Source organism: Harpia harpyja, chromosome 5 (genome assembly GCF_026419915.1).
Source record: "Harpia harpyja isolate bHarHar1 chromosome 5, bHarHar1 primary haplotype, whole genome shotgun sequence".
NCBI classification, from domain to species: domain Eukaryota; kingdom Metazoa; phylum Chordata; class Aves; order Accipitriformes; family Accipitridae; genus Harpia; species Harpia harpyja.
The window spans coordinates 50,598,548-50,623,344 of NC_068944.1; the positions used below are offsets into that span (position 1 = coordinate 50,598,548).

A 24,797-nucleotide genomic window follows, 5' to 3' on the forward strand; every position below is an offset into this window, starting at 1 on the left:
ATTAAAGAAGTAGGTCCACTGTCACATGCTCCACCTCTTTTCCATACAAATTAGTTTTTCCTCCTCTATTTTGACTAGGAGAATTAACTAATGTTTCTTTCACCCTGCTCATACCCAGGTATATCCATATCTCTATAAATTGTCATTATCTGTTAGGCATTCCTCTTCCGAGGCTAAAGTTGGCTGTAATGTTATATAGTATCTAAAGAGCAGCAGCTATAAATCTTACAGTAATATATACCAATGAAACCACAATGCCTTTATGAAACTTTTTTTCTGTTCTCTTATTTATTGACAGGGTTTTTTTTTAATTACAACACAATGAAACAATGGTAAGTACATAAGATGCAATAGTATAAAAAGCCATTTTAACCCTTCCCTTGGTTAAGACACTTACAGCAGACAAGAACTGCCCCACCCCAACTCCCCCCTTCTCAAATGAAAACAAAAAATAAATATAAATTAATAAATATAAAACAAATCACTGCACAGCCCTTAACTCTTTGATTGCCATGGCAAGAACCATAGTTATGATTCTAGCATGTGACTTTCTGTGGTTAAAGGTTGCCGCAGCAGTCAAAGGGTTATAGCATTGTAAACATAAGTACTTTGTTGAAAATGTTCAGTCATGTTAATGGTCTACAGCAATGAGATTATTATCATGACCCCTTGACCTTTAATGACACAACATTATAAGGAGTTAAAGAGATAATAGCTTGGTGAGCTGTTACAGAGATTAATTAACCCATTTTGTTTAACAATGCACTATGAGGTCTTGATTTACTAATAAAAGACACTTGTGTATAATAAAACACTGTTCAATGCATTGATCAATAAAATCAATGAAAAAATCAGTCTAAGCACCACAAAATTTTGCCTGATTATATCTGACAGTCATAATACACTTTAGCACCATTTAGCCAGCCTCGCATTTGCACACAAACAAGCTTTGTGTTTGTCAGTAGAAGCTACCTGAAAGAATAACATATGTCAGTTATAAAAAGGTTACTGTATAGAATGCTGTGTGAGCCAATAAAATAAAATAAAATAAAATAACAATAACAATAATAAAATGACATTTAGTTGCAGAAAGCAAATAAATGCTTCAGTTATTTTGTTACTAACACACATCCTAATGATCCAAACATGGGCATGAAATGCATATGGGGCTATGCGGAGAAAAGGAAATAAAAATGAGAAATTTGCATCACAGAGAGAAATCATCACATGCATATTCTGACTTATTTAGGCTTTGTAAATTAAATGAACAATTGTTGGGTGGTTTAAGAAGTAGAGCTTGAAAAGAGTTGGTGTTTAACAACATGTGAGTTTTATGGTCATGGTATGCATAAAACTACTTTCAGAGATATCCCAACAATGGCACCAAAATCCTTGTCTCTGCATGAAAAGTTGACTTCCTCTTTCTCAGAGGTGGAGGATAAACAAGCAAATCACAGTGTGGGAAGAGTCACAATTGTAGTAGCTTCTAGCTAACATATTGGAACCAGAACAATTTCTGCTGGAATTACAAGGAGGAAGGAATGGCAACAAGATGGAAAATGGAATCAGCTGCTAAAATAACACCCAACAAGCAGAACTAAGGAAGAAGTCAGGTTCTGGTAGATGATACAAGATTACAGCACTTGGAGAGAAAGCAAGGTGCATGTTATTCAGAAAGTAAGAGAAACAAGAATGTGTATGAACCATGGAAAACAATGTATCCTTCTTGTACATATCCATACCAAACTCTGATTGACTACACACTGACAAAACCAGCTGTACATGCTTTAACTGCTAACAATACTAACCACAGGACTGGCAAGGAGCAGACACCACCTCCCTCAAACAGCTTCTGATCATATAGGAACACTTATCACATACAATAAACCTACAGAAGTCAAACACCTGCATCTTTCTCTGCAAGCTGTGACTGAACCATGCAATGAATCTGATTCCCAGACTACAGTAGCAGACATCAGAAAGACCTCTTCATAAATATGTTATTTATGATACTCAGAAATTAGGATCAATCAGAAAACAGTGCATAATAGCAAAGCATTCTGCCATGCAACAGTGCTAGCATATTATGCTACAGCAGTAATGTAATGGTAGTTGATGTATGTGTATGAACTGCCTTGTGGTAGAGGAAGGAGTCCAGCCATATAAATATTGTCTGAATATCCATGACATATTATAGGCATCAGAATGCAAAGAAGAAAGAGAAAAGGTTAAAGGTGAGAACAGGAACCACTGGAAATAATAAAAACATTTTTGAAATACAGCTTTCTAGACTGCTCACCTCTCACGGTATAAACCATGCATGCAAATGGTATGCAATGGCTGGCATCAAAAATAATAGGTCTCTGCTGTTACACCGTTGTACATGTGACCAGGCAAGTAGCCACAAGATGCAAATAAGGAGTCCGTGATGATTAGTGCTGGCTGTACCACAACATTTTCATAAAAGACTTGAAGGATGACAGTATCAATGGATGGCAGAGACTTCAATAATCTGAAGTGAGTTAACTTGGAGCTTAGTGTTGGGGGACTGGACAATGAACAAGATTTAGTGAAAGATATACATCAAGTTCCTCAAATGTTCACAGGAGTTTTTGAGAAGGTACTACCTCTTCATCATAGACACAAAAAGCTGCATTTCCTAGTGACAGATCGTAGAAAGTTGTGTGTGATTAAATGAAATAGACAACAAAATTGTAGTTTCTTCTTTTCTCTGTATAATGAACGGATCATTTCTCACTTGTCTATCAAGAGCCTATAAAATTAAATATTGCCTTAATTAGTCAGGAAACATGTCAGGGCACAGTGAAAAAGGGGGGTGGAGGGGAATCAGAAGTTTGATCGTACTTATCAATTTACATAAAGAAATAGCAATAGATGATCCATCCAAAGGTCATAAAAGTATTGCTATTATATTGAACACTTCAAGACTGAGATATCATGGAGATCAAGATACATGGCTGTAATATAGACTAATAGAGGTAAAGGCTTCTTTGTCACTCAGTATTTCATCCAGTGGAATTCTTCAAATGCTAGGTAACTTTTTGTATCTAATTTCTGAAAACAAACGTAAGAACATTACACTATGACAAGTTTTTGTACATCGATTCAGGCTGATGTTAGTTTGACTAAATCTCTCTCAAAAGATTTTTGATTGCAGCAGATAAATAATGTGCTTGCTCTCTGTATTTGTAGTTAGGTTTAGAGTACATATCCTGAGGAGCCTTTTGACTGACAGCTCTCCGGTGGGTTATGACACCAAATATAGAATTAGTTGGACTTTCTACAGCCTAACAGGTATCCTTGTTGTTGGAGACCATTGATATTTACAAAGCTATCACCAACTTCCTGATAATATCTCTTCTCTTTATTGTTGATTACATAGAAGTTACATGCAATTTTAGTGGTGTCAGTGGTCCTTGTCTCCTTCCACTTCTGACAAACTTTTTTTGCACTTGCAATTACAAACCAAAATGTTCTCATTCCTTTTTTTATATTCTTCTGGAAATGAAAAATGGAAATGTGCTTATGCTGCTTTTTCTATGTCTGTCTGCAGCCTTTAGCCAAAAGACCTAGCTGGCTTTCTGGTGGATCCTAGAAGCTGCGGAAAGAAAGTTCGTGACTAATTTAAGTTTCCTCTGAGAAAGATGTCAATAGCCTGTTCCTTTAAATCTGTATTTGTCATCATTGTGATCCAAGGACTACCACCTTCAAAGGAATGCATATTGATAGCAGATGATGACCTGTGTATCTTGGATGATGAAAAGAGGGAGTCATAATCCTTGATCTATCCTATAAAACGGTTTTCAACCAGACACAATAAGACAGTACTGTGCATGAATTGACAAGAGATGTCTGCACGTTTTTGGAAACACAGTAAAGATGGATGCTAGGCATATATTTAGTTGACAATGTTTTACCAAATGTATTACATAGAGTAAGAGCTGGGAATAGGTTATTTGCATCATCACACATTCCTTCAATTCTGGATTCCTATTCAAGATTAAGTTTTCTTGGGTATAACAATCACAGGTATTTCTGTGAGCTGTATATTGACAATGGCTATCCTGAAATATTTTTTTAATAGTTTTCAACTACCTCGTGATGCACGGCCAGAGTTCATAGCACTTTATTATGAGGCAAAACACAACCATGTAAATACAAGCCACAGCTATGCCTTGCAGGTATAAATCGTAGCTGTCATGATCATTTAAAACTTCTGTAGGTTGCTGATGATGTCTTCTGAATACATGGCATCATATGTACCATTTCATAACTTATATAACTCATATCCAAGCAGACAAACTGCTCAGGGCTGACTTCAACATGGTGGTCCCATAAAATATGAAGATGATCAGTATGTGAGCACTGGCAATTTTGTGGCACTAGCCAAGCATAGCATACACAGTATGTGCATCTCTGTTTAGATTCATTGTATGCCTAAATATGGGGCTGTGCATTTCAAGTGGGATATATCAGTTGTACAATAGTACTTTCTGAGATATATATAATATCATGGAATTGTGAACACTGACAAAGATATTATAAACCATTTTACATTATGGAAAAACCTACTTTCTTTTCTTTGAAGTTGTAAAATGATAGTAAGGGAAACAAAACTTGTTCACACCTTATAAATGAGTTAGCACTGATTGCCTGCTGACCTTAAGCACTCTCACCTTCCACAAGGCAGATGATTTTATGTAAGCTATGAATATGTGTGTAGACTGGGTATTAAACTATGCCAACACATCAGGATGGAAATACAGATTAGAAACATTGGTTTTTGACTTAACACGCTGCTCTTTGCAAGTGGTGAACCCATCTGGGCATGCACTGATAGACATAGTTACACTGTTCTGTTGCTGGTGGGTAAGTAATATAATACTTCACTAAAACCCTTCAAACCCCATTGTCATATTGTTAAGGGCTAACCAGGTACTTTAGGAAGTTATTTTACCCCAGCCTTCTGTTGCTAATCCCACTTCCCAGAAAGCCACTTCCCAGAATGATGGATGGGCAAATGGATGATCCAGGACACATGCATGGCACCGAATGAAAATGATTATTCCACGTGTTAGTGCCAGATGGTGAGAATGTTCAGTATATATTTTACTGCAACAGCAAAAAAAAAAAGGGCGTGAAAGGCTATGAATTAAGATATGATGATAGGTTGCCAAGGAGATTAAGGTTGTAGTTCTAAAAAGGATGTGATGCAATTTCATAGGTTAGAAATTATTATTAACTAAACAGAAAGCTTTGGTTTATGTGGTGGCTATTATAACTATCATTTGTGGACAATATCATTCTACAGAAGCAGAAGAAACTAAGCTGTGTGACTGGAAAGCTTTGTGCCATCCTAAGTGGTAGGCATGTGTAATGATTATTTTTTATGTAGTTTTACAGTGACAGCAAGTAGCCCTATGCTGCATGCAGATCCAAGTCCAGAAAATTGTCTTTAGCATTTCTTCATTTACGTCTTCTCTGCGTCTAAAATTCATTTCACCTATACTGTGGGCAGACCAAAGCAGTACTTAAGGTTATCTCCACAGGGCAAACATACTTTATGTACACCTCTCACAGAATGTCATATCTCAAAGACATAATGGGCAGCTGCAACTGCAAATTTTAATAAACTGACTATAATTTGTAGATGATATGCTAAAGCTTATGCATACTGGGAAACAAGACCTGTTTATGATGCATGTGTTTAAAGCTGTCTACGTGCTTCTTTGAAATACATTTTGATTTTGGGAACAGGTGTTTGCTGTGGTCACATACTGATGATCATTCAAAATACTGTCCTCTGATTATCATTGGGCTTTCCTAGTTAAATACATACATCAAATAATGCCACATCATACAGAATCTATGCTGCCTAACATTAGAGGCTACCTTAGATCGAGCATCAAATGGAGACAGTCTGCAACAAGTGATGGTATGCTTTTGATGCTTACCAGACATTTTCAGCGTCGATGGCACTGATGACAATGTCTTTCTCTATCAGCCTCTGATGGCAAGTCACAAGAATGGATTAGGCAGATTAGACTCACACGTTACATTTTTTCATGAGACCAGTGGCAGACAATTCATTGATTTACATGCATAAATCAGAGATTAATTTTATGAATATATGGTTCATTTACACCTGATTTTGTAACTGACATATGTTTAAATGGTCCTATCTTATGTGAACCACTCTGTCTGCAGTCTGTGTAGTGTGAGCTAAGGAAGTACACCTAATGTTACAGTGCTCATGTATCAGTCATAGCAATACCATTGTATTCAATAACAGGTTATCTGTTCCTCAGCTCCCACACAGTATTATTTGATATACAGCATAGCTGAACACTTAAGTGGCCAGTGACATTTGTTCCCTCCACTGATAATAAAGATTTTCCTTGTGGCTCATAAGGCTGCAGTCATCTATTTACGCTTCTGGAAATAGAGCTGTCCAAAGACAGTCTTGACAACAACAAAAGGCGACAGGGAGCTATTTTTCTGTAATGGCTGCTTCACATCTCCTACTGCCACGGTGCACAGCTTCCTCCACCTCTGCAATTGGTGATAAAACTTAGATCACGTTGTGAGAAGATATGGGAGCCAAGACAGAGCAAGCCCCTGCAGTCATATCCTTGCCCCTCAGTCCAGTCATCTTGTGCTATCTCCAATTTAGGCTGCTAATGGTGTGGTAGCTTGCATTTCTACTTTTTAAAAAATGCAGTGCCTGGAACATTCACTGTTCAGTTTGCTATGTGTCTTTTTTAAGGTTTGCCCTAGTGATGGTTCAAATGCAAAAAAACTAGAATAGGATTGTAATACTTCCATTGCTTATAGGCAGACCTACTTTCTATTCTACGCACTTTTTTCTACTCAACAAGCTAGAATTTGATTCTATATAATTTGGTAGCAAAAACTACATTTAATTGACATTAAGATTGTGAAGAAAGACCCCCCCAAAAAGTTGAAAATTCAAAAATTAAGCCTTACGCTCTGTTCTTAACCCACACTGCTAATGGCATAGGACTCTTGACAAAACAACTGGGGAGGTAAAGTACACTTCTAAAGAAAAAGTGTAAAAGTCTGCCCTTTGCACTTGAATCTATTAGCTTCTGTTATTTTCATTCACAAAATTAGCCTTAAAAAAATCTTTTTCTTTAATTATCCCCTCCCTTTGCCCCACTTTGAAAGAAGAAAAAGAACAAAAGTTCATAGGAAGATATAAAATATGTATTACATTTATTCAGGAGACTTGAAAGGGCTCCTTTGGAGCCATTTGAGTCTCTCCATCCCAGCCTATCCAGTAAATATACAGTTACATAGTTTTTAAAATGTATTTTTTGATAAAAATTAGTTTTTGTCTACAGTCAATAACCTTTTCATAGGTTTATACATTAGAAGGCCAGAGGAAACACTGCCATCATCTACTCTGGCCTCCTGCATCATACAGACCATAGTACTCCGAAGATACATGACCCTGTATAGTCAGCTTGATAGACTGTAACTGATTAACACAAAGCATATTCAGTTTTGTATTTTTCCACAGTAAAGATCATGACAATACCAATATGGAAATGTTTATTAAAAATTTTAAGAAAAATGTTACGGCACATGAGCAGGAACCCAGATTGCAGAACTGAAAATATTTTCAGTTTGTTTTTTCTTAATTTTGATAATTATAGGCCCTGGTAGAAAAACAACTGTTCAAAAAAACCCATTGTCTTAGAACTTTGACTGAATTGAGTTCAAAACTAGATCAGGAAACATCACTAATTTATTCTGAACTTCTATAATTTGATACTAGCCAGTATGCATTTGGGAATTACAGTGAACACAATTGCTCCTACATCTTTTACTTAAAGCAAACCTTTATGACTGTGTTATAACCTGCTGAAAATAGGAGTAAGTAATAGAAATGCTGACACAATCTTGCTCTGCATGACATAAACATGCCAATATAATATTATTTTTTCTCCCTCTCTCTGTATATAATATATATGCACTTTTAAGTAAAAGAAAATAGATTAAACAATCAACTTATCATGTATTCATGTATATATGATGTACCATATACCAAGCACTAGACTTATCACACTTACCTTCCTGCATAATTAAAGTTAAATTCTCCAAATAAATACAAACATTTTTGTTACCTTATCAAAGAACAACAGTCAACATGCTCAGCACTTCATTACTGTCAGGGAAACAGTTGCACAAAAAGTTAAAGCTGCCATGAAAGATATTTCAAAATTGAAGTGAAATTTTCAAGTGAATAAAAAACCAGATAAGATGCTGTTCTGACTTAAAGATAATATAAAATAAGTTCTCCTATTGTAGAGGAAAACCAAATGCAGAATAAGTAGTGCTGTTAGTATTTTCCACCATCTATCCAAGGGACAAAATTGGAACAGCAACATGAATCATTTTGTTCTGTCTGTAGCAGAACATAAGTTATAGTAGTTTGTTTACAATAAAAAAATCTTTCCATGGATTAAAATGTGTATGTGTGTGTTTGTGTGCATTTATAAGTATACAAACACACACATTTTAATATATATGACAAACAGGCATAGAATTCCAAATTCACCAAATGAGCTGATGTGCAGTAAATATCCTATGTTACTTAACTGTCAGTTAATCTATATTTTCAGCAACAACTGAATTGGGTTTACTAAATAATGCTATGGGCTGATACTGGTGCACTTCTAACCTACAGTATGCAGTACCTCTACAAAACATCTCCAAAATGCCATCTGCATTGCATATTTGTTGTAAAACTATATCTTCTTCTAATCTTCATTTTTGTTAGCCGTACATATGTATATCTGTTTATGCTCTAAGAAATAGGTTTGCAATGCTTTATAGCATGCCACATATGTTCATAAAACAGGTCCTCAAATCAATATAAAATCATGTAATTGAACAAAAAGGCATACTATTTTTCATGCTATGCTCAATATAAATATAAATTCAAGGCAGTCAAGCTATCCATTACCAAAATAATAATAATAACCATAATATATATGTATATATACCTACACTCTCTAAAAAGTGATCCAGTTATGTGGATTAAGAAACCAGTAAGAAAGTGGTTGAATGTAGTATAAAAGTCTCATTTTATGTAAAAGCCAATACTGGCCATTTCAAGTATTTTAATACTTTCCTATAACCTTTTCATTAATAATTAGCTATTTGTAGAAATGATATTTTTATACTGAAAATTGTATTCAAGTTAAATAAAAATTAACTGCTACTGTAGTTCATTTTTAGAGTGTGCATGTATACATAGCAAAATACCCTTCTACAGATCTATCATAAATATTTTAGTTTATGTCAGTTCTTTTCTATGAAAACACTTCAACGTTTTCTTCAAATTTGGGGTAATGTATACCTGGCCTTTTAAGAAATAAAGCTCGTCTTAGTTCATTTGCAACACCAGATTCCTTTCAGTTTGTGCCAGTTTGCAAGTTAAAGGTCAAAGATCAAAGACATAGGACAGTACACTTTAAGGAAATTCAGACAGTGAAGCTGTTCACAGAAGACAATGTTTAACTTGGTAATGACAGTCAACAGGTCAATAATCAAGTTCAAGGCAAGCTGTTCATTGTTGCAAAAGCTACTCCCCTCAAATCCTGGCTTTCATAAAAAACCAGGTGTCTGACTTTTGGGGTGCATCATTCTGACCATCTTTAATAAATTCACAGCCCAGTGACTGTAAAGCCTATCACTGCAAGAAGCAGCTCCTAAAATCAATAAAGAGGTCTGTCAGTTGCTGACTTTTCTCTAGGAAAAAAATATTGATACAAACCTGCTCTGCAGGTCACATGAAAATGACAATACTGCTGTTAGCACAAATTACACAGAATGACAAAATGCTTTGGTGGTCCCTTGGCTCTGTCAGTGATATCACGTTCGGCTGAAGGCCGGAAATTTGACTAACCCTTTGAGAACTATGGTGAACATGCAAAGGGGTAACACACCAGAGGATTCGCATGCAATATCAGAGTCATCATTTTAGCTCTCCTTTGAAACTGTAGCTCTACCTCTGCAGAGGCAAATTGAATTATCATGCAACGTAGTTTAAAAGAGAAGTTCAAGATGCTTAAGATAAGAGTCTAAGCTATAAAATTGTCATCAGTTCAGAAAAATTCTTGGTAAGTGGTAGAAGTTATTAAAATAGGTTTGGTTCCTTTAACCAGAAAGTAGCTGGTAAATACATTTTGCTTTCTATTTATGTTACAAACACTTTTCTATCAGTAATGCAAATAATTAAAAACACTCACTTGCAGTCACAGGAAATCTGTTTTGAAAAATTGATTTTCTTTTAAAACCTGTATTACCCAAACACAATCCTATAATGTAATGACAACCAAGATTAACATCCACCAGACTCTGAAAACGGATGCAATAGTTCTCAAAGGGTTACACTACGAATGTAATACCAGTTTCAAGTTTCTCTACAGCATGACTGTCGCTTTAGTTCATTGAAATCCACTTCAGAGACACACTGCTTTTTACCATGCTTTGGAATGAGTGCTCTTGACAGACCTATGAAAGGCCTGGGGCAGTTGGCTTGGTACAGCTTGGGAAAGATTATGCAGGAAAACGAACCAAAAATCAAACAAACCAATAAAAAGGTTCTGCTTGAATATATATAAATGAGTTTAAAACATTGAGGACATAGCCCAGAGCAGCTGTAAAAAACACAAAATGAATGTATTATTAAGGCTGTTACTATATTGCAGATATTTTGGCCCCTTGTTTGTTGGAAAATGGCTGTCCGAACAGTCTGAAGTCCTGCATGTCATCCGAGTCTCCCACCTGACAAAACTGGAAGTAGGAGTATAGGACTTTATCCGTAGCAGACAGAAAGCAATCCTCTTTGGAGACAAAGCTGTTTTGGGTCTTCTCGCTTTCCTGAAAGTTCCATTGTGTGTTGTTGTGTTTCTCTAAAAAAATTTACTTTCAGCAAAAAATTTTTCAAAGGGGAACAGGCCTTACTGAAAAAATGTAGAAACACTGGAGATTTTTTTTTTTTCCTCTTGGTTAGTTAATCCTGATAGTTTATAGGGCATTGAGCGTGCAGAGGAAAGGCCTAGAATTGAATGACAAAGACAGACAAAGGACTGAAGAAACAGCAGATACTGTGTATCATGGAAGCTTCCCAGCTGAGCAAATCGCCATTCATGTGCAGGACAGGCAACCCCCTGGGTTTTAAAGATCAGCTTTGTTTCAGACTGACAGATGCCCGCTCCTAGCTAGGAAACTGCATAACAGCTCTTGTGTTGAATCTCAAGTTACCACAAACTCCTGGGAGGGAAAGAAAAAAACCAAAACCCTACATCACACCCACTCTTGCATAGAGCGTTTGCAGTACAGTATGTGGCGGGGTGTTCCTTTCCTTTTGAACTGGAACACAGTGTAAACCAAGACAAGGAGGCACAAGGCCAGGATGCAGGGAATGACGATGGCTATGGCTTTCACAGTGCTGGCTGTGTTGTCCAGTTTGATGACAATGTCAACATCATCTTGAGGGCTGTGTCGGTCTTTATCTCGATCTGTTGGTCCATCACAACCCATAAAATCCTTGAGGATGGATCTGGGATAGCCGGGTTCCACCCTGAGCATCTGGTTATTGAATTTCCAGTACTCTTTTCCTTTGTAGAAATATGTGAAGCCTGAGGAAGAAAGTTGCAATTATTCATGGTCATATCGGAGCAAATCATCAACACACCATGACTGAAATTCCTGGTATCAAATTATTTTGTAATTAAAAATTTTAAAAGGTGTAAGGAATAGACATCAGTTATAGGTCTTTCAAATCCTCTTTACAAATTTCATTTCTTTACTGTCTCTAGAAAATCTAACATCGGAGTGGTTTTCTTTAATTCAATAAACTGGGATTTCTTCCATTACTACAAAAAAATAAAGGAATTCCAGAGAGTATGATCTTTGACAGACCAGGGTCCAGCTGATTTGTTCATTCACTGAAAACCCAACCAGAGTTGGAATCCTCAGAGCTGGAACTTTAAAGCATCACCACCTCTTCAAGACGGGAAGTCTACTGAAACAAATTGCAATGCTATGCTAGCCAAAAATGACAACCGACCCTCTTTGATGTCATATAGCCTACTGCTGTACTTCGGAAGGAGGAAACTGGATGAAATAACAGCAGCTTTGCCAAGAGAAAACAGGTGTAATCAGATTTAAGTTTTCTGCAAAGAGCTGGTATTTGACCATTCAGACGCAATCTAATGTTATTACTAAACATACTTAAATGGAAAAAAAAAACCCAGACTTGACACCTTGCGAAAAATCTACATTACTTTATTGTCCCAGCTGAAAAATGGCATTGATCTGGCAAGAAACAAACCTTCAGGATGGGTGAACTTCCTTCTACTGTTGAACTGAATGCAAACAGTTGGATTTTTCTTAATCTTCACTTTATAGACCTCAGCTTATTTCCTGCAGTACTAAAGGCCACTAAGAATACTAAGATAGATTGGGCACTATTTGTCATTTTAACAATGCTTCCTGAAAAGAGTGGTAACTGGGCCATCTGGAGATAATACTAGTATTCGCCTATTCAAACAGCAGTTAGTTTCTTTCAATTCTAAAAAAAATTACTTGATAGTATATTTTGTAGCTCAAACTGTAAAAAATCTTCATCATCTACTGCCACTTTTCAGAATATTCAGAATATTTGAACATTCTTCTACATAGCTATTTATGTAATTTTAATGCCCTTCCTAGCCACTGAAAAGGTACTATTTTTCCTTTCCTTTATCCCTTGCAGTTTTTTTCATTTATCTGAGAATGTGTTAGTGTATCCATAGAAAGGTATAATACTGCTTAAAAAGAAAAAAGACAAGAAAAGCACTGTGCTATATCAAAACAGTAGTTAGCAGGCTTGTTCACAAAATGCTTTCTATTCTGATTGGAACAAAACAAAGAAAAGGACTCTAATTCTTTAAATATGATGAAGTTTTAAAATTTTAGCATATATAAAGTTCCTTAAAGCAATCTGTAGTTTAAACAAAAAAATAATACCAAATGCAAAATTTCAGTATTTTGAGCCACAGGTTACCCTATTGGCATTTCATATAACAATGTGTTTGTAAGAAAGCACTGTACATACTGGCCCTGGATAAATATTTCAAGCGTGATAATTTGATATATTATCTCTATCAATATTCTAAAACATATATGGAGACCATATACAGATATGACATCTCTAAATCTATATTCTTACATATATACAGAATACATACACGTATACACCAGGGGTACATATAAGTCAGAATACTGGCATTAGTTAGTATTTATTGTTGTTATTGTACATTGAAATATCAAATTAAAACTGTTAAAATCAAAGCGGCAAAGGAATCACCAGCCCCTATAGATCCAGTAAAAATTCTTCAACTGGAGCATATTTTCCACTGGAAAACTCTGAAGGTAGTTTAAACTTTTCTGCCATTTTGCTGAGGCAGGAAGCAGGAAAACAGTAACAGCTGAAGGATGGAAGTTACCAGCAGAAAAGGGTAGTTCTAAGAGACTGAGTAGTTTTACTGCTTTTCATAGCAGAACAAGTGACCTCATACAACTGTTGAAAGTGATTTCATCTAATCTGCTTGACTTGTTGAGCCTGCTTTGGGAGCTGCTCCTTACAATTTTCCAGTTGCTAGCCGCTGGGAGTAGTGAGGGCAATGCCTGACCCAAACAGCATGGAAGGGCTTAGCAGTCACTAACATGTCAAATAGAAACTCAGATTAGGAGTGGTAGTAAGCACACAACGCAAAAAAATCTCAATGGGCTAATAAAGTAGACTACCTTTTCTATTTTTTCTCTTTAAATATTGCCCCACCATCCACTTTAGCAGAATTCCTAGCTGGGAGGTGAGATTTTCTATGCTGCTCTGAAGGCAGAAAGAAAGACTTCTCCAATCTGGAGAACTTTGTGTGATCTCAGATTCCATGGAGCAACAGAAAGGAAATTTCTTCTTCACCTCCTCCTAAGAGTTTCTACCACGGTGTTAGAAACCAAATCACAATATGGGAAGTAGCAGGGAGAGTTTCAAAGATGTTACCTGTACCTTACCAATCTTCTAGGACACCAAGTCAGGATGCTGACTAGAGTAAGAAATTGTTTTTATCATCTTTCCCAAGCCTCTTACTGCAAGATTACCCAAAATTTTTGTGGAAAGTGAAGGAAACCCCTTTATGATCAGACTTATTGCAGGTGTTCATTTCCATGGTTTACACAATAGAAAGACAAGGGAAAGAAAAAAGTATTCTTTAAAATGAAATGGATTAACTGAAAAACATGCTTTCAGATGTTCCTTTATGAAGCCATATAGTAAAACTTCCTTGTCAACTGTGCTTCTGCCCAAAGAAAGGAAAACAGTTTCAGGCAAAACATAATCAACTTCTTTCCAGCTAAGCTGCGGTACTTCTTATTTGTATCTGCTTTTGTTTCTTTCTCTCCTCATACAAAAAACAGTGGAGTTTTCAACTGTTTCTTAAGATGTCTATTTTCCTGATTTCAGGGAAAATGTCTTAGTGGTCTTCTCGGGAATTTTATGGTGTCATTTTCAGTCCCTCTTTCTGCCCTGGGGCCCTTTTCAGCTGTCTGAGAAGCCCAAGAACGCCTTCTTTCCCTTCCCCTCCTCCATGATCTCATGTCATGTTTTACCACCCTCCTCATTCAAAGAGTCAGACAGACTATCAAAGCCACTGGGTTAAAAAAGAGAAGTGGCTTTGATGTAACGAAGAGGAATGAGTACTCTGCCTCTGCAGTATTTTCAAACCCACTGGTCCGAATGTTACAGTAAGATAATTTTCATTTGTAATGAGACACACATATACCTGAGCTCAGTACAGAAAACTTATTATGGGGAATGCAATCAAGGTAAGAAAAAAACCCCAAACCCATACATACATACATATATATTATATATATATATATGTTAAATTCTTTTTGGATGTAAATCTTTAAAAATATGCTTAAAAATTAATGAAGGGAAGAAAGCAGAAGTTACATCCATTATGTTTGTGCATACATACTATTTGTGCCCGTTTCCACACGTATATGTATTTACAAACAGTTAGTTATTGAGTGTGATGTATGCAGAATATCATCTTGACTGACCTACTTTCCAGTTAAAAACAAAACAAAACAAAACAAAACAAAACAAAACAAATAAAAACAACACAAAAAAATCCAGTCTAGCCAAAAGGCCAGAATCCAGAGAGGGTTTCTGCTTCTGGATAAAACAGAGACAAAGCAAGGAAGCAATTAAACATATTTCTGAAAAAAACCCCCCAAACATTTCCATGGCAAATTACTTAATCAAGAGGTTGAAATAAGAGACTGAAATGGTTTATTCAAGTAAAGAAATCTTTTTATCTGCTTATTAGAAGGAAATTAAAATAATAGGGCAATATATACGTGTGCTGTCTGTGAGGCAAACAGAATAAACTCAGAACCTACTAATAAATGTCATAAATGCCATACAACAATTCTCCAACAATGATAAATGACAAGAAATGCATATTTTTATTCCCATCAAAGGGATCTAAACTCTGTGCAGCTGAGGGCTCTGTTGGCAGCCTGCCAGCAGCCCCTGGGTAGCACTGAATTCTCATAACATGGAGGAGATTTTGGCTGCTCTCATTCATTTGGAGGTGTGGCCAGATGAGATTCTAGGCACCTGTATGCAATGATGCATCTTGATACAGGTAATAGCATTTCATACTAACATCCCTGTCATATGCATTTCTGCGTCATGGGCTTACAACATCTTTGATTTACATAGATTCCTAGGGATATTTCTGCTTAGAAAAAGATTTTGCTTCCCTTTTCTAGTTGTTCAGAATGAAAGTAATACCTTCTCAGCTGTTTAAACAGCCGACATCTTGACAATTCAAATAGAGATATATTATGTTTAGGAAGCTTGTTTTAAGAGGTACTATAATTTAGCAGAGAACAAAAATAAATAAGTGAATTAAGACACAAGGGAAAAAAGAATGGAAATTAAGGTTTATAATGCTAAATTTGAAAGATTTTTCTCCATTGTGTTAAATTGTACATGCAAACAAAGAGCCATTTTCACAACAGCAAGTTCTACAGCAGGAAATACTCTGTTCATAAATCAAGAATTCCTTCACTACTTAACCTGAATAGTCAATCACCCCTCTACTACTCTATCTTACATAAAGGGTGTTAGTAAATCTTTAAAACAGGAATGTGTTTGCATACCATTTTCTTTGTGGACAAAGGCTCCCTGAGGAGATTCTGGGATACCTTTCCAAATTGTGATTGGTTTGGGATAACCAGGATCCATGGATCTCATTTCTTCACTGTACCTCCAGTACCTAAATTTTTTTTTAAAGGACAAAAAAAAAGAAAAGAAAAAAGCATTTATAAGATAGCAGATGAGTAACTACATATTTTTTTCCTTCTAATGTTTGCTACATTCATTAGCCACGAATGGGAATACTTGACTTCTTTTCTTTGAACATACTACTTGCTGACTGGACAATTGTTTCATGTAAGCAGAAAGAAGATAAAAGGTTTTTGCACTTTGACAACTAAATCAGCATGCATCTCACTTATAATCATAGCAATTCTGATGCCCACGACTTCTGCACAGTGACACAGACAGATGCAACATAAGAAAAAAAGATACATTAATGTTTTAGGTAACATTTTAATCACGAAAATGACAGTAGATTCAGATTAAAATGCTCCCGGCAATCTTAATTTAACTCCTTATATGTATGTATTACAGTAGCTTTTCATTTCTTTATCAGTAAATACAGTGTAATACAAAATCCAACCTGCTTTTGTGCCTTTCTGCCAGACAGCCCTTCTCCAATTTAAAAAGCGTCAGCATGAAAATCCTATACAACCTGAACAAGTAAAAAGTATTTACATTTGTGATTTTATTTACACTTACAGATAATGTTGATAATAGCTTTGTCCTTATGCAGTTGGCTAAATTGCTATGCATATCTTCATATAAGATGGTTCTAAGAATTAACATACTGTACCTCTAGTATCTCTATGTATCCTGATACAATATTTGGGTGGGTCATTTCATATTTTGGTTGGCTCCACTAATTTAGAGGATAACAATTTAGAGCATAGTTTTCTTGGAGAATTTTTTTTTTCCAAATCAGTTTTATTCATGTGAAAAATTACGTAAAAAGGCAGCCACTCACCATTTCAGGACATCAAGGGCCTGAGAATATATCACTTTAATCAATAATCTGGTCACTGCCAAAAACTTGACTCTTTTTCTAATTTGAATTCATTTGACTTCACCTTTTAGAAATCCTTGTTATGATCATTCCTGATATATTAAAGAGTCCTTAAGTGGATGATATTTTGTCCCTCGGAAGGTACTTAGACACTCTAGTAAATTCATATCTTAATCTTTTTTAAAAACAAAATGGTCTAAACTCCTCTGTATTTCTCCCTGCAGGGCATTTCTCTGCCTTTAAACTTTCAATGAAATTAAAAGGTGGCAGATTTCAAGTGGGTTAAGAGTTGGCACGTTACATTAAAAAAATTTGTATTTATTTTTTCTTTCTTATGCATAAATTATTTTTATAGCCTGATTTCTTAAGCTAGTCACATATGCATCAGTAACCAGCCAACAAAGCAGTGCTCTTTATTTTGAAATGTAACATCTTTCAGAGTTTACACAGAGAAAGAAACAACATGTAGAAGTAGTAAACAAAGCTCTGACATCAATACTATTGCAACCAGTTCTTGCTCATCTTTTGACTCTGCATTTCTTCATCCTTAGTTTGCATTTTCTCTTTTCAGATTTGCCTGTTTTCTCTTTCTCTCTATTTCTTTATTCTCACTCTTTGTTGAGCTTAATATTCTATTTTCTAATCTCCATTTCTTTATCAACCATCTTACCTTTTCCTCTATCCCTCTTTCCCAAATGCTATTTCCTTCCTGCATACTTCCATTCATTTTCCTTTTTTCTCTTCCAACCTTTTCGAGCTCCTTTTACTAACCTCTGTGGTTTTGCACTAGGCTGCATGATGGAAAATTCCTATAGGACTTTCAAAAATATATGTTGTCATTAAAAAACAAGTCTTTGAGGACACACCCAGTGCACACTAAAAAGTCCCCAAACTGTTGTTTTTTCAGCATTGAAAAGAAATGCTATGAGGGAAGGACTGATCATGATACTATCTCGGCAATCTGTGCTGGAATAATGAGCATGTCTACAGGGTAAGAAAAAGCCTAGGCCTGATTCTCCTTGGCATGCCAAATGTACAAAACCGAGTCACACCAGACAGGGGCATAAACAAGGCCATGTGTCAAGAAGTGCAACAAACCTGTTATCGTCTTGTCCGATGCTACTCAATTCTGGTAGGAGAGGAATAAGAGAGGGCAAAATGTTTTCTGTAGTCATCTTTTGTCCCCTCTTTAGCTTTCATACAATTATTTGGAAGAATTATCTTTAGTGTTTAAATAGATAATTTCAAATATTAATAATAATGATCCATACATGAGCTGCTTTAGACATATGAGTATTACAATACCATTTACTGTTAGGACTTTTAAATCTTCTTACTGGTTTGTTTTTTCTTTTTTTTTTTTTTTTTCATTTTATAGCTGATACTTGATGCTTTGTATTCTATTACTCTAATTTTTGTATGTATACCACTGTTCTGGGACATTTAACTCTGTCTAGATTCTGCCCTGGAGCTCCTTAACTACAGTTTACTGTCAAAACAAAGTAAGTATGCAGGTCCTTGAGTTACATAAGGAGGAACATACTTTATTATTTTGACAGTGGCATAAGTTTTTGGTTCCCTTTCATTCCTACCTCCTGCCACTGAGAAGCCACATTTATGTTACACCTTCTTTAGGAAAAGATCCTCCCCTATAGTAGACTTATACATACTGCTACAACTAGCAGGAGAATTCAACTCTAACTTTACATTAAGAATAAATTGTGAAATAAACAATACACATTGAGAAACTTAGTGGTATATGGGTTTATTCCCACTGGTGATCAATATCCTGTAATGGCTCAATTATCTCTGCAAGGCTCATGTTGTTCGATCTTCTAACATACTGTATTGCATTTATATCCTGCTGAGTTTCATTGCGCTTGTTTGTTAGCTCTAAGTAGCAACTTCTCTGTCAACAGATGTTTTCTGTGATATTTCTTTTTGTCTTCTGTTATTACCACTAGTGTTTTAGGAAAGTCTTGACTATAAGTAACTGCCTGTGCATGGAAATATAAAAGGACACTGCTGAATAAAGTCTAAAGGAAATACAGGTCACACAAGATTCCTACTGTACATATTTTCCCAGGAGTGTGGAGGTGGCAAATTATTACCTGAAAATGAACCTACTTTTTAAAAAAAATTTATTCAACCATGGGAAGGAAATTATTTGGGTGGCTTTATTCTTCACTGTGGAAACTGATTGCTTGAAATGATACCTAGTTTTCAAACACCGCAAAAATTTTACTTAGTTATCTACTTTTCTCATCATGAGTGTTGGAGAATTAATTTATATTTTTTTCTAGAAAAAAAGCTTTAACAGTAAAATTGGTTGTGGCAAACTGTAGTGCAATATTACAGTACTGTTAAAAAATGATCAGTTGTAGTGTGTTAAACATATTCTATGATGTGCATTAAATTAATTTCTTAAGTGAGACATGAATACTATTAGTGTCTTAGAATCCTAAGTACCACACAGTAACAACAGCAGACAACATATTTTTAATAATACTAATACAAACATTACAATTATTAATAAAGAATAATTTGTCTCTGAGCACTCAGAATTTGCACAGCTATACATCAATCAACAAATATAGTAACATCCTGAAAACCTGTAAAATCTATTATTCAGATAACTTGATGGGTTTCACAAATTAATGAGTTCTCCTGATATCTCTATAAAGCAGACAAATATTCTTTCCCTTATTTTTACAGACAGGGAAATGAAGACAGAGGGACACTAAGTGAATAGTGCAAGTCTCTTTCAGGACTGGAAAATAACTCAGATTTTAGAGTTCTTTTCTGTTCTTTGTTAATCATAAAAATAAGTGTCCCTTCTGAAGGGAACTGTAAGATTTATTTAAAAATAATTCCTAGGGAACTGCTCGAATTGTTCTCTAGCATCCTGGTTTAGTTGTCATTTCCCTTTCTTACCTCATTTTTAAATAGTAGCAGAGAAGTCATTTTCACTGACCTTAAAAAGCTTTGGATCATGCCTTGCCTGTTTATGCGCTAGGGTTTAGAAATGTGATTAAAAAGGAGCAGGTAAGAGTGTACATAACCACATTACTTTGAATATTTAAGTTTAAATTTGCCACAACTGTGACTTGCCTGTTGACTTCTAAAATGTAACTGTTCCACTGGATTCATTTCAGTATATTCACACAAATATAATTTAGGTTATAAGAAATGTGAAAACAGTATGGCCCTTTATGCAGGAGGAGTTAATTTCATCCACAGAAATTAACTGTTTAAGTGGCTTGACTTCTTCTTTTGAGAAATAGAGGAAAAGATTAGCACGCTTAGCTGATATGCACCGAATCACTTCCTTGCAGAATTCCTATACCAACCTATCTCCTTTGAAGAAGTAGGTTTTCCCAACATCTTCCCACCAAATTGCTGAATCAATGCCATGGGAAGGAATTCCGTTTCCAAGGGTTACCAAATCATGAGGATAACCTGGCTGGAGAGTAGTGTCCTTGAAAACCCAGAACTTGTTACCTGTACAAAAGCATATATATACACATACATATATGTGTGTTAGTCTTCAGTACTGTCAGTATTAATATTAATACACTCCTAAGAAATATAGTGGTTCTGCCAAACACAATGAGATGAAAAACGTTCCATCACTGCAGATAATGCAGAATTAAATATGCCTTACAGATACCTTGCATTTATAAAGCACCTTTCATTCAATAAGGCCAGAGAACATTTTGATATCAACTATATAGAGATCAAACCCAGAATGAAAATGAAGTCATCTCAAAGGGCTCTGTGGTTGATAATGTAATACATTTACAGCCATACTACACAACAGATTTACATTTCATGAGGAAAGAAGAGTGAATTTTAAGACAAAATGAGGTAAGAAAACATAAATAAATAAAAAATGGAAACTCCTATCCTCACAAAGACCATATAATTTTATTACCTGTACTCTCCTTCTCCCCAAGAAGTTAAATTACTTATGAAGGATGTACAGATTATTTCTGAAATTACCATAGAATTTAAAATATTTTTTTAATCATATTTTCTTTAGTGTGGCCTAAAGACAGCAAACTGAGGTTCTGAAGTCCCACGTGTGAAAACCTTGTGTTTCTGAAATTAATGGGGGGTTGCCTTTAGTACCAGTGGCAGTAAGATTTAACATTTGGTTGTGGGTGACGAATCATTCAAAACCGCCCAATTGACCTACTACATGCTGATAATACAAGGTAGTCGTAGAACTCTGACTGGTGTTAGCACAATGTCTACACAAATCTCAGGTTACCTAAACTGGCTTAAATATGAATAATAGCCATAACTATTTGGTTCCTTAACTAGCCATAACTAGTGCCTCCTGGACAGCAATGCTCCGTGGTTGAACCCCTACTGTTGCAGTTACTAGCTAAATATATTGTCTATATAGGGATATGCTTGTCTACAGGAGCAGTAGTTGCACCAGTGGTTTGTAGTATAGCCCCCCTGTACCTGTTTTTGGGGAGGATGCTTCCTGTGCTCTCTCTTGTAACTGGGTATCATACCTCACCAGCCCACAACTCCAGTTTCCCAGCTTCAGTTTACTCTACCTTCCTAGCCAAGCTCTTCTTCCTCACTGAACACTTCCACAATTATCTCAGCTGGTTCATCATGTCATATTAAGCCTTTAGTCTAACACTTTCCCCAATAATTGTGTTATCCTCCAGACTCTGTCTTCTCAACATACTGTGCCTCCTGTCCTATTCTTGCAACTGTCTTCTCCTTTTTACTCTTTTGCTTTCTTCTAATTCTTCTTCAAAATACACTTCTCACCTGTGTCTTTTCAATAGAGACTTCTCTTTCAAACACAGACAGCTCTGGCGGAAAAAAGGGAATAAAGATCCTCATATGCTCCCTAGAAACAGGGAAGAGGGAGCATAATTTGCATTTTAGTACTTATCTGAAGAACTTGCTTTCAGGCCTGTCTTCTCTTTGCATTATGTCATCTATGCCACAGGGACACTCTTTCTGAGCTAGACTATATGCTCCATTGTGTAGGAACCATGTGTTTATTTTCTCTTCAAAGCACTACCTTCATCTGTGTTTCCAAAAAGCATTACTATTTTTATTAAAAATAACACTGAAGGAGAAGATACTCTTTGATATCATGTAGACCCTTCTGAGTTACATCACATAAAGGTCTAGAGAAGACCCATGAATGTATATATTGAATTGGCCTATTGGATACTGCACTTTGGTCTATCCATTGTTATTTATGATGTTGATATTTAAAATATAAGCAGAAAAGTTTGAAAATATATTTTGCTCAAACACATTTGGAAAGAGATCCTAAGAGATAAAATCATGGCTGTTCATATTAGCCACTGTACTTAGCTGTAAGGCTAGCCAGGTTGTTACACAGACTTAGGAGGTTAAGACACTGCGCTGCATAAATATTTTATAAGGAAATGTAATATTACCCCAAAGATCTAGGATCAGGTGTATGCCAGAGTCACCAAGAGGGAAAATCCAGAGAGCTGTTTTGCAGTTGGTTTTATATTTTAGTTATCCCTCAGTGGTATTAAATGTTTGTTTAAAGGGAGGGTTTTTTTAGTCTCCCTGTTTGTACTGTAGTGATTTAAAGCATGTTTTCATTTTATCACAGTTTTAATCAGGAGAGGGGATATAGTTTCAGTCCCTCCCATGCTGGGTTTCCAGAGTAAATTTTTTATCAGCTTCTTTACAGCTGCTTGTCACCCACTTCCAAGCACAGACATTACAGTTTGCTCAACAGATCCATCTTCTCCCCCCTGCCAGTTGAAGGAAGAAAGGGTTCAGAGAATGAGTATGTACAGAGCCATTTGAAGTACTGAAAATAAGAGAGACACAGAGATCTATGAAGAACAGTCATAGAAAGCTGAGGTCTGTGTTGACCTGGGATTAAGGTCTGTGCTAACCTGACATTTACCTTTACTGAGATTCCTTACAAAATTCACTTATAGGGTTTGATCATGACAGGGGTAAGCATCTTCAGTCATTCACTGTCCCTCCTCCGATGTGGTTTATCCTTTTGCCAATTCACATGACCAGACGCAGAAGGCTTCAGATGGTAATGGCAGTTTCAAATGCAACGATAAGAGAAGTCATGTGTTTTGGACCTTACTAGTTGGTACTTATGGTGTGAACAACAGATGGCATCCAGTGAATGATACTGAGCCAGCTCATTTCTGTTTCAGAAGATCATTCAAAATGACAGCTGTTGCACAGCATTGAGAGGCATATGCTGTGATGTATGTAATGCCATTACCTTTCTCTGTGCCTCACAAGGAATAAAAGTAACAGCAATTGTTAGGAATAGATCATTATAAGCCATACCCAAAGAGTCAAATTTAGCTATTAACAAGATCAGGTCATGCCAAAATAAACAATGGTTGAGTACACACCGTTGTAAGTGACAGCACCACTGAGACAGGTATTTGTTGCATATTGAGATATACTGAAGTAGAAGGAAAGTGTAGATGTGGGAACACAAGACTTAAAAAAATAAATTCTTCTTCACATAATTTCTTACTAAGAAAAAAATTATTTCTGGGTAAATAGAGAAAAGGTAAATTTAACTGTATTTTATGGAGACAGTAGGGCATTGAGAGCTCTAACATATGTGGGCAAGACTATTGATTCTAACTAGAGGAAATCGTATTTAACATTTGCTTTGGAAGACGTATTTAGTCTGCTACAACTGTGTTGATTGTTAATGGGAAGGACTGTATATAAGAAATCCAAATGTTCCGTCTGGCTGACAGTTTTCACTTTGACTTTTGTTTGTTTGTTTGTTTCAGGTGTTTTTAGGTGGTTTGTTGTTGGTTTTGTTGTTTTGGGGGGTTTTTTTTTCTGTTTACCTTCTGTCCCTCAGCTGGAGGAAAGTGGGTGGCTGTTGATCAGAGCATTTCCAAAAAGTCAGAAAAAATGAGAAGTTTTCAAACTCAGAACCAAATATTAGGAGGAGTTAAAGCTAAAAATCAGTGCAAAAGATGCCTGACTGTGATGAGATTTTCTAATTTGTATTTATGTATCTTAAAATGTATTAAAAATGAATGCTTAAGTCAGTATGCTTTCATTTGGCTCACATTCCACTTCCAAAAGTAAATAGTCAATACACATCATTAATTGTGATTATAATGGAAATAAAGAATATATGACAAAACTAGAATAGTTATAGTTTGATCCTTCTTATAGATAACTAATGCTTGTTCAGAGTCCTAACCTATGCCCTTGGGAGAAATCACCACTGTATTTATTTTACAAAGTTGTTTTTTAAGGTCTGGTTGGTGGGTTTGTTATTCTCATGGAGAATAGGGCACCACATGTTTCATGAAGTCTGGCCAACCTTCAGAATGTTTTATCTCTCTGCTTTTATTCCCTTATGTAAGATCTAATATAATAACAAGCAGAATGGTAAGGTCACAAGCTGAGAATGAAGCAAGTGATAAAAAAGTCAAAATGTCTTACTTTTTGCAATAATGCTTTGTTAAATATCATCACTGTAGGGAAACAATT

At 35.8% G+C, this 24,797-nt stretch overlaps 1 protein-coding gene across 1 annotated transcript in view; it reads right to left on the minus strand.

The window, feature by feature from the left end:
* Positions 1 to 259: 259 nt before the first annotated feature.
* MMP16 (matrix metallopeptidase 16) overlaps positions 260 to 24,797 on the minus strand; it is a 191,714-nt gene continuing 167,176 nt past the window's right edge. The window contains exons 9-11 of the mRNA XM_052788098.1: positions 20,630 to 20,780; positions 16,276 to 16,391; positions 260 to 11,696 (exon numbers count right to left, since the gene is read on the minus strand). Coding sequence (XP_052644058.1) covers positions 11,362 to 11,696; positions 16,276 to 16,391; positions 20,630 to 20,780 — 602 coding nt within the window. The 3' untranslated portion in view covers positions 260 to 11,361. The remainder of the gene's footprint in view (positions 11,697 to 16,275; positions 16,392 to 20,629; positions 20,781 to 24,797) is intronic.